Source organism: Eumetopias jubatus, unplaced genomic scaffold, assembly GCF_037043125.1.
Source record: "Eumetopias jubatus isolate StellerSeaLion01/CBP00866 unplaced genomic scaffold, mEumJub1_p1.0 scaffold_4, whole genome shotgun sequence".
Classification (NCBI taxonomy): domain Eukaryota; kingdom Metazoa; phylum Chordata; class Mammalia; order Carnivora; family Otariidae; genus Eumetopias; species Eumetopias jubatus.
Window position 1 is genome coordinate 67,381,645 of NW_028274810.1, and position 15,586 is coordinate 67,397,230.

Consider the following 15,586-nt stretch of genomic DNA (forward strand, 5'->3'; position numbering starts at 1 on the left):
GAAAAAACAGCATCGATTATATGTTCACCTTTTTTCTCTTTTAACAACTAAATCCCAAGTTAATTCTAATTCCAAAGGGGACCATGAATGTACCTTGCAAAAGCTTATGAGCATGCCAGCAACTTAATAAAGCCACATAATTCCAGGGAAGAACTGAGGGCTTGTCTGTGTTTAAAAATTACTGTGTGTCACCCCCACCCTCCTTGAGTTCTGGGGAGAGGACAGAGACTATGAGGTAGTTCAATGTCACTTCTCCCCAGGACATCTGGCACGGGCAGACTAAAAGAGACCTAACATCCTCTAAGCATTTTTAATATTCAGGTGTATGACTGGTACCTTCCCATATTGTTTCTCATCGGATCCACATAAAACCCTGTGAGTCAGGCCTTATCATCTCCATCTTAAAGATGAGGAAATTGAAGCTCGAAAGCTGAAGGACCTCATCCAAGATCACCCGGTTACTAATAGGGAAAGTCAGGACTTTAGCCCCCAATCCACCTGACCTCAAAGTCCTTAGCACTTCCTGGTTTTGTAAGACAAAGAGCAATCTTTCCAGATGGTTGCCTGTACAGGCACAACATGAAGGTCCTATGAATCCAGAGGCAGACCTGGGATTCCGTAGCCTCTAAGTGGGCCCTGACGGTGAAGACACAGGGACAGTGGTATCTAGCAGAAAAAATCTAATTTTTCTACATATGTACAAGTTGATGTAACATGTTTTTAGCCCCATCTGCACACTGGCCCTCTGGGTCTTAATCACAATAACCAGGTTGATTTCAGGATTGGAACCTTTTCTACTACAGAGGTGATTAAAATATCATCAAGCTAGAAAGTTATCCTCCCCCAAAGCCACCTAAAACAGAGCAACTCCAAAATAAAACCAATTTACGTATTTTAGTCCAAATTAAAAAGTAAAAGCTAAGGATTCCCTTTTAATATCCTAAATAATAAATGCACATTTATGTAAAGCTTCCTTTGGGGAATGGTTACTATGAGGACAACTTTCCCAATATTATTCATAAATATCACTTTTGTTTTGGTGTTACAGTAAGAATCTGGACTTGTGGGAATTGTACTGTCTGTACCCAGTGCATCAACAGACATAATTAATATTGAAGACAAGTACAATATCCAGAATTTTAGATGTGTGGCTGGCTGCATTACAAAAAGTAACATAAGAGGGGATGAGTCAAATCTAGTCAAAATCACACATTACAGGGACTTAGTCGTTTACTCCATTTTAAGTGAGCACTCTCCTAATAAAAGTTTCATTAGTAAAGATTGCAAGTTCTCAGGCTTTCCACGACAGACTTTTAAATAGCACTTAGAGCTAAAGTTTATCATTAAAGCTGTATTTACTACTGCTGCATCTTCAAAGGGGGCACTCGAAAAAAAAAAGTTCAACTCAGCCTGTTATTTTTCATGTACAAATTAGAAAGGAAAACTCCAAAGGTTTAGACTGGCAGCTTAGGAAAACACAGGCTACTTGAGAAGCCATTCTTGGCACATCCCAGAGCACACCCGGGGGTCACGGCTGTCTATCTATACCCCTGCCCCCCACACACACAGAGTACATGGCAGTATCTAAGTGTGTACCACATTACTCTATGAAGTCTGTTCTATGTGCAAACTTAAAAGTTTGCACAGGGGCATGCCAAGAGGGTCACTATCTTCTCAGTGACTGGAGTCACTATCTCCAGTTCTCTACCTGGAGGGTAACATGGGGGAAAGGTACTCAGAGTCATCTCTGTTAGAAGAATAGCATTTTATTTCTGTAAAATAAACAGGCTCTCGCCAAGCTCCACGGGTAGCTGACAGAAAGACAGGTTCCTCCCAACTGTCTAAACTTTCCTTTTCCTGAAAGCCAGCATCTGCATACATGGGAACTTATAGACAAAAATGTCCAGAAAATCTTTGATTTCTATCTTTTGGAGTCATGCCTAGGCTCTTACAAATACAGAAAGAAAAACATTTGTGTACTTGAATGTTCCGACAGATCTCTTCTCATAACTTGACACAAACTGCATTATGTGACATCCAACCTTAAAATCCCTCACTCCAACTTTAGCTCCAATCACAGGGACTTAGACTCTTATTCTGTCTTTTGATCAGTGTCAGAAGAAAAAGAAAAGGTGACCTTGATTTCCACCTTCCAGAGAAACGCACATAGTAAGTCCTTGACAAACACATCTTCATCTAACAGCAAATGATAGCTAGCCTCTACAATGAACACAGTTGGCAAAATAACTTCAAGGGCTAGTCGCTACAAGACAGTAGACAATATAAGGTAACTGATTCATTGAATGAGCAGGAGTGGATTCAATGCCACAAAGTGCAGAGAGGAGGCAACTTCCACGTTGTGTGTTTTTCGAATTTTCCATCTTGCTAGAATTGTTTCTCTGCTTCCTCATATCCTGAAAATAGAACTAAACTTTATAGAAAAAGTATTTATGAATTACATTTTTATAGCTTTAACATGAATAATTAAAAAATTAAACTCGAGCTTAAATGTTATTTTTCAAACCAAGAGTCCCAGGTAAGTTATTTTTAATAGAGACCTATGACTTGTAATTTTTTTCCATTTTTAAAAAATCACATATGCTAGTTTTGCACTTTACTTTTGTGGTTAAAAATAAGGCTTTCCAAAAACAACAAAAAACAAAACGCAAGCACAACAATTACGTTGACCTTATTTCTTCAACATTTTCACTGCTTCCTCAACAAAAATTATTTAAAGATTCCTTTATGGTGTTCAGCATTTCGTGATCTGTATGAAGAAAGATCCATATTGAAGGGAAAATATCTCTGGTATTAAATACAACGAGGAACTGAATACGGATCTTCCCCATAGCAAAAATGGTCAGTCCTAAAATGGTCAAGTAAAAGGCAAAATCTTGGGGGTGCAGCATGGGGAGAGATAAAAAAGAGATAGAGTGGGTGGATAGGGGGAGCCACCAGCATATTAAGAGCACTGACACTGCACAATTCATTTCTTAATGAATGTACAAGGAACAGCATAAATATTACCATTAAGCAGAGTGAACATCCAAATCAAGCTAGCTGGCCGACTGCTTTCTTATTTTTTATTCTTTTGTAACAATTCCATTTCCAAAGTGCTTGATTCCTAACACTGATGCTCCAAAGCTATTGTGAGCACACTGCCTGAATACTTAATGAAGTAAACAACAAACAAAATGGCTCATCTTTGGTGCCCCTAGCTAGCATCCCAAACTGGATATAATTAAAGGTGTGAACAAGCAAGCAAGGAAGTAATGAACCTGCAAAGTCAAGGTTCTGAGAGATTATCGGGCATCCCGCACTGCACCAGTTCAAATTTATCACTCATTATCTCTTGTATCGGCAAGTGCAGATCCACATGTTGGTACCCTCTCCACTCTTGTCCTCCAGCCTTTTTTCTTTCCACTTCTAGATGAGTAATTTATGACAATTACTGCTTGTGACAACTCCCACCCACCCACAGATCACCTTTCTTCTTACCCTTAAAAAGCCACTGACCTACAATAGCCCTCCACCCTTAAAATACACTGAGATTTAAAAAATACGAGGATGTTTCTAAAGCACACGCACACACACACAAAGTCACAAAATAATGCACAAACTGCTAACAGAGCCACCCTACCTCCTACTTGTTTTTACCAATGGTTAAAGATTAGGTTCAAATGCTCCCAAAGAAAAAAACAACTCTCCTTCCACATATACATGCATTTAAATTTGAGCCCAGCCCCTTGCTTGAGAGAGCAGCTTCCAGCTCACAAATATTGTGATGGATCTGCACATTTATAGTTTCTCAAGTGGCAACTAAAGAAAGGGGTGTTTGGTTTCTAATGCAGGTCTGCAGGGTCTGGATCTATCTTTTTTGATTAAGTTTTGTATTTTTCTAATAAGAAAACTCTTGGAGGAGAAGCCACTTCTTATGGGAAGCCGGCCCAGTTTGGTTTTCTTTCCCTTTTTAGATGCACATATACTTGCAAATATGTATACACATTTGGTTATACCAAATAAGGAAAACCTAAGACAGGTGCAGGATTCCAGAAACACACATGCTTACACAGATACACACACACACACACACACATACACAGACACACACACACACACAGAGTCTCCCTCTCTCACATATACATACTTTCCACATATCTATCAAATGGATGGAAGAACAGACAGCGGGCAATAAAAGGTTGACTTCACTTTTAAAAGCAGAATTGGCGAATTCTGTACAACATGGTCCATCTACTGGAAGATAGTAAGATAAAAGCTTAAGAATGTTTGTGTCCCTTCATACCCCCCAAATTCCTAATGACATTGGGAAAAAATACTGCATTGCAGCATTTCCCAGCGCACACTCGTGTGTCTAACACCCGCCAGCCAGCTCACCAACAAATGTACATTATATTAAGTGTCCAGGCATATAAATTAAGTGCCTGGTGGCCACAGATCATTGGAACTGATGAAGAAATTTGTCAAGGCCAAAGTACCTCTGTCCACATACAATGACCTCTATCAAGACCGCCATTCCTTATTTACAGTACACACAATTTGTTTCGTTTTTTTTTTATTAAAATAAGGCATTAAGATGCCAAGGGCTAAGTGAAACAACGTATATCCTCATGGAAGGAATAGTATTTGGTCTACATATAGGAAAAGAATCCACCCACAATAAGGAAATGAGTGCAAAGGGGAGAAATCAAACCAAAGAAAGGACTTGCCCTGAGGAAACCCTTTCATTGTTCATGGTAATTCTTACTTGAGAAAAACACCTTGATTCACCCACAAATTCTTTTAAAGATACTGAACACACACACAAAGCACTACTCAGGCAATGATTTCTAGATTCGAAATGTCAAATAGATTATCCCCAACAGAAATGCTAAGTTTAAAATACCTGAAGTCTACCACGTCTCAAACCCTTTTTCAAGACTGAGTTAAGAACTAAAATGCAAATGCGTAGCTCATTTTCTTTCTCTTTCCTTAAAAAAAAAAATTCTATTATTATTAGCTCACAACAATCTGGCCTTCGTCTCACCATAAAATCTTTGAATATTCAAAGGACCCAGGAAGGGCTATCGGGAGAGAAAAAAGTTTTAAGGCTTTGGAAAACTATCAAACAGAAGCAAGCTCATCTATATCTGGCCAGGAGGATGACTTGAATGAATGGCAGTTAGAAATGAATGGGACTACAAAAATGAGTGGTTCAGTTGCTTGTTAGGTTTCTTTTTTCTGAGATATTAAAATTATGAGTCAGTGATTCTCAAAGTAATTTCTCAGCCATTTCCCTACTTATGTTCATTTTATCTTTTTAAAAATTTAAATATTAAACGATGTAGCCATGATGTTATAATGACATATACGGACATTCTGATCATTAAAACTGCGATGTAGTCAGGTGATATTTGCAGAAATATTTCCGATCAGATTTTCATTTCTTAACAAACGCACACTCAGCCTTATGCTTCTGTAAAGGCACACCTCCACATGCAGGTAGTAGGCATTAATATTTTTAAGACAAAGAAGCAAGAAAGGTCAGCAGTAGAACCACGTGTCTTTTTTACAACCCAAGACAAGGTGACAGTTCTTATGGAAATTATTTTCCCCTAACTAAAAAATGCTAGAAATTTCTCAGAAAAAAAAACTATATTAGAGATAATCAAAAAATTATCATAATTTTTAAGAGATATAGTTATGCAAAGGTTCAAGTGTATGACATGACAAAAAAATAAGTTTATTTATTTTTACCTCAAGAGTCAAAACAAATTTTAAAAATCCCCCAATAAGAAGACAAAACAAAAAGAAGACCCTTGCAAGGAAAAAAGAAGGGGGGGAGGTGAGTGCAGAGATTTGCGATGGAGAGAGTAAAAATTAAGAGTACTTTCAGTAAAGCCAATTATATTTCCTAACCTTTTAAGCATATTTCAGTATTTTTTAATCTCTCATTCTGGGGCTTAATATTAGCTACCTGATCATATATCTAATTTGGAAGAAATCATAACAGAACATGGTTTTTATGTTACGTCCTATTTGCCTGAGCACTATACCTTTCAGTCCTTCTGGTACCCACCATCATGAGAAAAAGAGACTACTAGTAAAGCACACTCAGAGAAAAAGGGAGAGATGCCTGTCACCCAGCGCACGCACGGGTCCTAGACGTTCAGAGACACTAAAAAAAAAAAAAAAACAGCTTTTCACTCAGTTTATGCTAAGACCAGACCCAGGACCAAATGCCCTGCAGTTGCTGCAAGGGTGCAGCCTGATAGACCTTGGGGTTGGAGGTATAGAGAGGAAAACGAAGCAAAAGGCCAGAACACAGTTTTTCATTTATTATTTTTAAAAGTAATTTCTACTTGGGATATAAAATGAGAGATACAATGAACTCCCTGGAATTGTAGTATCAAAATCTGATTTAGTAAAAACACCAATATCACCTAGCACAAAATCATTGCTTTAGGATAAATCTATTCTACCTATATTTCTCCAATAGATATTTGCTGGAAATTTCTAAGGAATCATTTGCAGAACCTATCAGCTGTGGGAGTTCACTATTATGCTTCCGTCAACTTCATTCAATATAATTTACATTTTTTTTTCAAATGGCCTCACAGGATTCCTTGCGATTTTTCGCACGTACAATTTCACAGCAGGGAAAAGGGGGAAAGAGAGAGAGAGAGAGAAAGCAAGATTCCCTACCCTCCCTTCCCCCTCTTCTTTTCTCTCCCTCTGTTTTTTAAACCAAAAAAAAAAAAAAAACAGGAGAGACAGAACAGATGCTTAAAAATAGATTTCTAAAAATCACTGTAAACCAGAGTTAGAAATGTAATTAACACCTATTTATAAAGAATAATTAAAGTTGGGCCGGCCACAAAGAACAGCAAAGATAATCGAGGTCCTGTCCTCCCCCCCTTTTTTACACTGTTTGCAGTGTGTTCTCATGATAGCCACCTGCTCCCTACTCGGCTTTTCCTCTGTTCGTTTCCCCGGCAACCTTTCATTGGGTTTTCCTCCCAGCTATCGCTTTCAGTTGGGCTGCTCGGTCTAATCTTATTTGTTTTACACCCATCAAAACAAGCAGCCAGACAAAGGCAATCCTCTAAGAATGGGAAAAAGACCACAGCTTTGTTATAACATCTATGCAGAGCGAAAAGTCCTCCCCAGGCTTTTCTAGCAAAAAATAAGTGAGATGGATATGAATTTACAGCCTCCCCACATACCCGGCTTTGAAACCCCGTGAAAGCTATTGCTGGTGAAATTCAAAGTCAAAGTGGGCACTCGTGGCATCTGGTTGTGCCATTTTGTGCCACATCTTCAGGGTCAACATCAGGCGACAGGAGCGGCACTCAAGGAGTTTCCCTGCTTCTTTTTTTTTTTCCGAAAAAGATGACGCTAAAAATAGATTTACTACTTTGGCAGAAAGGTTTTCCACTTCCCCTTCCACATCCCAAGTCCTGTTTCACAATTGCATCTGCTGGTACTGAACCTCACCTCCTCCACCCCTCGCACCCAGCCTTCCCCATCACTCCTAGCAAGAGACTGAAAAAGAAATGTGCCTTTAACTTTAACAGTCATGTAATTCTGCTGAAAGCTCATAGAGGCGGTGGACACGCCAGCCAACAGCAACGGTGACATTGTGATTGTCAAAAAAGACACCAACCTTGCTTGGCTAAATGTGTGTTCGATGGTAGAGGCAGTGTGTGTGCCTTGTGTGCATGCAGTGCCATTACACTTGGAGATGGATTCTGGCTTTCAGAAAAGAGAAATACTAATAAACACACACACACACACGATCTGCACAGTGATTTACGATGCACAGTCCATCATCCTTACACACACACACACACACACACACACACACACACACACACACACGGCTGGAATCTCCAAGCTGCCTTCCTCTGAATTTTCACTTACCATCTTCAAGCCATTCCACTCCATCTGTGATCAGAAGAAGATGGACCCTCACACAGTGTGTCAAAAGCGGAAAGGAACGTTATGTAAAAGCTGACATTCCTTCTTACAGAGCTGCTGCCCAGAGAAGGAAGCAACAACTCAACACGCCAGGCACCGCTACACATACAAGCCGCCTCCTCTTTTTTATGAGGTCATGACAGGAAACTCTTTGAAATACAAGATGCAGCATTTACTGAAGCCCAAATAAATCACTCTCTTTGCCGTTTTGACTGCGCAGTCCCCCGAAACACAACTGCCCATCTCAACGTTCAGTATCCAGGAACTGCCTCTCGAGCTTTAAATTTCCAGCACGGAAATGGAGATTCTTAACCCCGCTGCATCCACCTCCAGCCCCACAAAACCCAGGCACACAGACAAACCCCCTCTCCCTTACAAAAAAAAAAATCCCTTTTCTGCCAATATGGTCTCGTGTAATATAACCTCTTTCAACAAATCAGCAATTATTTCTGCCCACCTCCCCTCTACACCACCCCCCTCCTTTATGTTGAAGGGAAAACTGACAATGACCTGTTAAAAATGACAATCCATTTCCCCACTGCTTTTCAATAAAAGGACCTACCGGCACTCTCTACACAAAAGAGATAGTAAATGTAGGAACCAAACAGCAGCAGAGAACTAAACTCTTGTGCAAGCATAAGACTGGTCAAGGTGTAGATGCTTTTCTTCCCTCCAGCAACACAAACAACAGATTATAAATCTAGTCATACCTACCATAACCATTCTTATTGGCAAATATTGGGTCTCGCAGAGCTTCGACTCTTCTCTTAAAATTTGCAAAGGTTTCAGGATATATTTTTTAAATGACTACTATTGTTATATATATTTAAAGATCCACAAAACACAGTGTGGATGATTGTAAAGTAAATCAATTATTTGGGGGGAGGGGACGGGGGGAGAGAAAGAAAAAAAAAAAGAAAGAAAAGGAGCAGTGAGCTGAAACCCCCGATTCTAGAATGTAGATAAGAACAACTGAACAGAGCCTTGCTGAAATTGGCTCGAAGCTTCCCCTTTTTACATCCATTTATGGGACCATCTGTCAGCCGAAGCCAGGATCTGATTGGCTGGGGAAACGAAGGGAGGCGTTGCAACATCAGGTGCTATTTAAATTAGCTACTGCCAGATTGACGATGTTAATGATTTGGTGACCTCTACAACAACAGAGACCAGATTTCTGAACTGCTTCTTGTGTCTGGTAATTAAGGCCAGGCTGAAGCAACAACAGCCATACTTGTATTTTTACCTTTTCCCTCCTCCTAGCTCAAAAGTACTGTAACAACTGCAGGTCATCAGCCGGCTGCTTGCAAACCTTACCAGTGGGAGTGTCCTCCCTTTCCCCTGTCCTGAAGCCTGCCCCACCAAACCCCTTTGACAGAGGGCTTTTCCAGTATAAAATATTTTCAAGCACCTTATCTTTCTCGACAGTTGCTTTCTAGCGAAATGCATATTTAATGATCTGCCTCTAGGCTTAAAGATACAACAAAAGCACTTTAATGTGCTAATACATCTACATTTTAACTTTATTATTTCCTAATATTGCTGATTTTTAAGAAGTAATGCTCCTTCTGCAGCTAATATGGCCAGCATTTCAAGAGAAAACAAGTTTGAAATTGTGTTTGCTCCGCGAACTGGGTTCCTACAAGTTTGCTTCAGAAAACTACTTGCTAAAAAAAAAAAAAGCTGGGGGGGGAGGTGGGGGGCAGCTGTCAGCCTCTACCTTTCTGCCTTCTGTCTGAGCTTTTCAAAACAGAGAATGATGAATGATTTATTTAAATGAATTTATTTCTCAACTTGGATAGGGGCATGATCTGAATTTTTAAAAATGCACTAAAACACGTTCTCTCTTTGCTTTCCCCATGCTCTAAAGAATGTAAAGCATGCTTTTGACAACAGCATCATTTCATGACTGGTGCAGAGTGCATATCTTGCTGAACTGAACTCGTGATTTTGCTTTTCTCCTTCAAAAGATGTCTTTTTTCTTTGGTCTCTTAAAAGACTTGCAAAGAGACATTTAGAAAGTGTGTGATGTATACAGTTTGCATACCTATGTTATACATTTCATAACCTCCACAATACCAGTCTTCAATAGTGTAGTATTTTGTTCTGGTTTGGGTTTTAAAGAGGCTTACCTGAGGAGTTTTTGCTTTACTTCTATCCAAAAAGCTAACTTACTGCTATTTATTTAATTCATAACTTAGTCGATTTGTTCCTCAATGAATACATAGAGGTAACAAATATTACTAAAGAAATAATTCAACATAATTTTAAATCTTTGGCTGGAGTTGACAGGAGATGGGACTGGGCAGAATAAAAATATAGACCGAAAATCATACTACACTCTGGGCTTCAAGTCCAAGAATAGTTGTGTCTGTGAAAAATTATTAGAAAAGAAAATAACTTTTGCGTTAAAAAAAAATAAAACTATTCTCTCCCAGCTACTATTTCACGAACACACACACGTAAATATACATAGATATGCACACTTTTAAAAATACAGATATACCACAAAACAAAATGTGTTGGGTACACTTTATGGAGAATTAGACTTGAATATAAATACATTCAGCTGTTAGAAATAAAAATCCATGAAATAGAAAAGTAGAAATGTTAAAACTATAACCCCTTCGAGTGGAACAAGACTGAATTAAGTAAACTTTTAAAATAATTTCTCTAGCAAATATACAAAGAGTCCTACTGAGTCACAATAGTACTACAGTATCTGTTGAACTGTGTTCTAGGGATGAATTCATAGGTTAAGTGTTCTAAAGAACTCAACATACAGACACAGGGCAGGTACAGGTGCCCCAAATCAATGACAGAAACTCTGAGTGCGATCTCCACAATACAGAAATATTGTGAGAAGAAAACCATGAACACAATGCTGACAAACACACAAATGAAAACAGCTTGCTCCAGAACAAAATATTTACTTTGTTTTTCTCTGGAGGTTAGAAAAGTCAGAATTTCTTAAACCCATTCTCCCCCAACCATACTAATCTCAGCACACTTTGTGAGCCATTAATTACCATTAGGTATATCAAAAGATGTTCTGGCCACTCTTCTGAAACAGGAACTGTATATTACAGTATAAATAATTAGCTGGTTTTGCCAGGTTAAAAAAACCCCATGCACTTTGTATATTGATCACTTCTCCAAAAAACCTCCACTCTAAAGTCTTTCAATGGAATCCTCAAACAAATGCACGAATGTCCTCAGAGGCCTTTTCTCTAAAGACAAAGGCAGAATCCTATTGTTGGGAAAAGTCAACCTTATTATTGCATTTCCAATAGTACCATTCATCTTTCAGAGTGAGGGGCTGACCGCTCCATCAGTGGTGTGACATTTGTAAAGCAACAGATTCTCAATATATTATCTCAAGAATCAGGCAGGCAAGTCTCCCAGTCATGCATGATTTTTTTTTTCCTGCCACAATCCTCCACCACCACAGAAACTTGTCTCACTCAGGCAGCTAAGCCAACCTAAAAATGATATCCCAAAGCTGTGGGGCCGCTAGCGCCGCTGTATCCCTCTTACCATAAATGAGCAGTTTCTTGACTCATTAATAACAATTTCCCTTAAAAGAAGGAATCTCATATCGGTCAACCCCTTGCCACCATGCACACATCCCAAAGGTTGCGGACATGTCAGCATCAGTCGCCGGCAGCCAGCTTTCCCACACAGAGTCCAGATGGACTGTACCAGAAGCCAATTCAGCGTTAATAACTACCTACTCCGCGCAGTGGAGAAGCCTTACGTGGCACAATGGGCTAGGAAACAGCAGCCGGCTGAAACTGCAAATAAAAAAGACAAACCAAATTCTCCAAAAGCACCAAAAGGAAGGAACAGAAAGGGAAGCGTGAACTGTATTCCTTGACTTCCATGAAGAAAAAAAAAAGGAGAGAAAAGAGAAAAGAAAAGGAAAAAGAATCCTTCATAAACATGGGGGGGGATGAAGGGGGGGAAAACAGATGCTGCCCAGAAAAAAGTGACAAAATATTACCTCATTATTTAACAAAGCAGCATTAAGCGTCCTGCTGATTTCAAACATCTTGCCACAGATTTTGTTTTAAGAGAAACAGATAGAATCCTTTGCAAAGCACTCCGTCTGCAAAGGGTTCTTCAATTTTCTTGCGCACCACGGAACAGTCAATATATTATTTCCCTAGAGTTCGCACATTGAAACCTCTAGTCAGTGAGCTGAATTTCCCTTATCTCACACACAGTAGACTCCTGTTATATGTACTGCTCTCTTTTGCAAGAGCAGCCTGCCCCAAACATGGCTGGTGTTAAACTACTCTTTAAAGTAACAGTTCACTATATAACCACCAGGTGGGTAGAGTGCACAGATTCAAATGAACCATCTTAAAGGATTGTGTTGTTGTTGTTGTTGTTGTTGTTGTTTCTCCCTTTAGGTGTAGAACGTAACACGAGAAACTCCCACATCCCACATCCTAACAGGCTTCGTGTCTTGTATCTCTCTGTATCTTGTCAAAATAAATAAATAAAATTCCTTCTCCTGACTTATAGCGAGAAAACAAAACAAAACACCATCACCAATTCTAATAAGAACTGTGAAGAATGAAACACAAACACGCTTTGCTTCATTCAGCAAAGGATGAACATGGAAAATCCAATCAACACAGAGCAAGGCAGGGGGGTGGGGGGGGTACCAAAAACTCCATGGAAATATTTTCCTTTAGCAAAAAGAGAAAAATATTGACTCACGTGATAAAAACCCAATTCAAAAGTAAACATATGGACGAAGCACATACAAGATGGAGGCAAGAGTTTAAGGGTGAAACTTTTCTTCTGAGTAAAGCATTAGGTTTATTTGATAGGGTCTTTCATGATAGGAAATAACCCAACAGCTTTTTAAAAGACACTGGAAAAAAAAATCTAAAGCATCTCTTTTAAAAATGCAATTATACGAATAGCTATTAACAACCACAAGAGCAAAGTAATCATATATCTCTCCCCAGTCCTGTTCTTTTTCCTTAAGATCTGCCTCAAAGTGGAACATTTCTGTCCTATGTTATTTTGGGTATATAGCTAACTTGGTGTCTCCTTTGTACAATTCTATTCCAATTAATCTGCTCCTGTGCCAGGAATAAACAGAATGTCCCAAGCTGAAAACCCCAAGTGATGGAGGGTGGATGTTCAAAGATAAAGAACGACCTGGACAAAAATAAATCTCATCCCTTATATTGTTCTATGGCCTGATTTTAAGGAGGATTTTATTACAGAGCGTGCATCCACTCTTCTACATTCCCTCGTATCTAAAAGAGAAACCAACACATACAGATACCTGGGATTTTGTTTTCTTGGCCAGACAAAATTAAAGCCCCGGAACTTCCACATCCTCTTGCAAACACAGATGTCGATACTAGTATCTAGTATTTTTCCAGCCCATCCAGGCAATATTTAGCCACACACAACAGTGACTGTCTCCTTCATCTTTAAGTCAAGGCTGCATCACTTAATACCATTTAACCTCCTCGCATATATTAAGTTTCAAGTGACAATTTTTAACTGGGGAATGAGAAGGAGGAGTTGCTCTCATCAAATTCTGGTTGTATGAAATAAGCTAATTTGTACACTCACCATATGTCTTAAACACTAATTAAAAAATGTCACTTTCTTCAAACATTAAAATGTAATCAGCCTAGTAAATAAAATATTCTCAAGTTTTCTTGCCTTGGTGATAATTTAAAGAGTGTTTATCTCAAGGTAACCTCTCTATTTTGATTATCAAGAAAGGCTTTTGATTTGAAAAGGGGAAAAAAAGGAGATATTGGGGGCTTGGGGAGTGAGAAGAGAAAACCACAACTGTACGTAGCAGCACAAAGGAAAATAAGATGAAGCGGGGTTTTAAGGACCATAGTCTTGTTACCCTAAGGCAAATCCAGCCAATCAATACCACCCATTGACGGTCTACCATCTGCCGTGCTACCCAGCGATGTGGCTAAACAGACCTGTTCCATATGACCGTAGCCGGCTCATTTTCAGTCGATTAGGGCAGTTCCAGAGCATTCACCAGCAATAGCACAAAACTCCAAGTCTGACTGAGCCTCTCTCTTCACACCAGTCCCTCCCAGCACAGCTGCAGACCTTTTCCTCCTGTTCTGGGTGTCTGGATTATCTCTTCTTGCCCCTTAATGGAATTAGCAAAATAGGGTGGGAAGGTAGAGCAAACACACACACACACACACACACACACAGACACACACACACACACACAGATAATTGCTGGCCCTTCTTCACTGTCATGCAGAAAATCGGGAATTCCATGTGCGCGGCCCTAATATGATTATGGCACACCATTTAAATAGCATCATCAGTGTCTGTGACCTGACATTTTCCTGTAGTGCTATTTCTTTTTATCTTCTCCCTCTTCCCTTGAAAACTAAACCTAAACTGCTGGCATTTTTTTCTTTAGAGAAAATACAATCAGTATGCCCAGACAATGGTATACTTATTTAAGGGTTTTTGATAAAACTTAAAGCCTAATTTTCCTTCGATGAATTGTGGTATTGGTTTTGTTTTTTGTTTTTTTCCTGTGAAAACCATTAAATCAAATTTTATAGGAAAATGCAAACTTACCCCACAGAGGCAAGAAAGATGCACCAGACTGACACGGACTCTACTGGAAGGATCGGGAATGTACTGTCGAAGTTCTCTTAGAGATATATGACCTGACTATACAATGCTTTTCTCTTTCCTAAGTAGTTTCATCTACTATGGATTGCAGGAAAGAGCTACAAGAATGCTACCATGTGGGAAAATGTGACAAATGGATGTCTAGTCCACTTACATTGCCAAGAGTTCACCTGTGTAGGTAAACTAACCTCCAGGTGGATTCATACTTGATCTTCCTGTTTTCTTTCCATGCTCCTGAGCCTTACATAGAATAGCAGCTGAAAGCAGAAGGTTTCTTTCCAGAATCAATGTACACTTTTTCACTTTGACCATACCCTTAAAGCACGAGGATATCTTTCTGGGAAAGGAAATTTAAAGGACAGGAAAACTGCCTGACTTACAAAATTCTGAAAAAGGTAAATACACATTTATCAAAAAAAAAATCTAATTTAGGTGGAGTCCCTGTCTGGACTTTTCACTGTTATATTCTTCATCATAGCCTATGAAAACTTAGTAGGGTCAATGTGCAAACACACGGAGATTTCTGAAGATCCCTGCTTTAAAGGATTTGAGGCCTTTCCATTTCAGTTCAGATAAGCTTCACTAAAAATTAAAAATAAAAAAAAGAAACAAACAAAAAAACCTTAGTATAAATATAAATCTCTATAAATCAAAGGCCACTGAGCCAGATAAATACAAAATAGCCATACCATCAAAGGATACAGTGTTTATCCAGATTAATACTGTTTTGAAAATAATTCATTATAGAGTTTTTTAAAAGATTTTATTTATTTATTAGAGAGAGAGACAGTGTGAGAGAGAGAGAGAAAGAGGAACAAGCGGGGGTGGGGGGGGAAAGGGCAGAGGGAGAGGGAGAAGCAGGCTTTCCACTGAGCAGGGAGCCTGGTGCAGGGCTTGATCTGGGGACCCTGGGATCATGACCTGAGCTGAAAGCAGACACTTAACTGACTGA

General features: G+C 39.2%; 1 protein-coding gene across 2 annotated transcripts in view; it reads right to left on the reverse strand.

Annotated features, from left to right (window-relative positions):
• ELAVL4 (ELAV like RNA binding protein 4) overlaps positions 1-11,628 on the reverse strand; it is an 84,839-nt gene extending 73,211 nt beyond the window's left edge. For both annotated transcript variants that reach the window (XM_028106863.1, XM_028106864.2), the window contains exon 1: positions 11,512-11,628. In XM_028106863.1, coding sequence (XP_027962664.1) covers positions 11,512-11,628 — 117 coding nt within the window. The remainder of the gene's footprint in view (positions 1-11,511) is intronic.
• Positions 11,629-15,586: the final 3,958 nt, after the last annotated feature.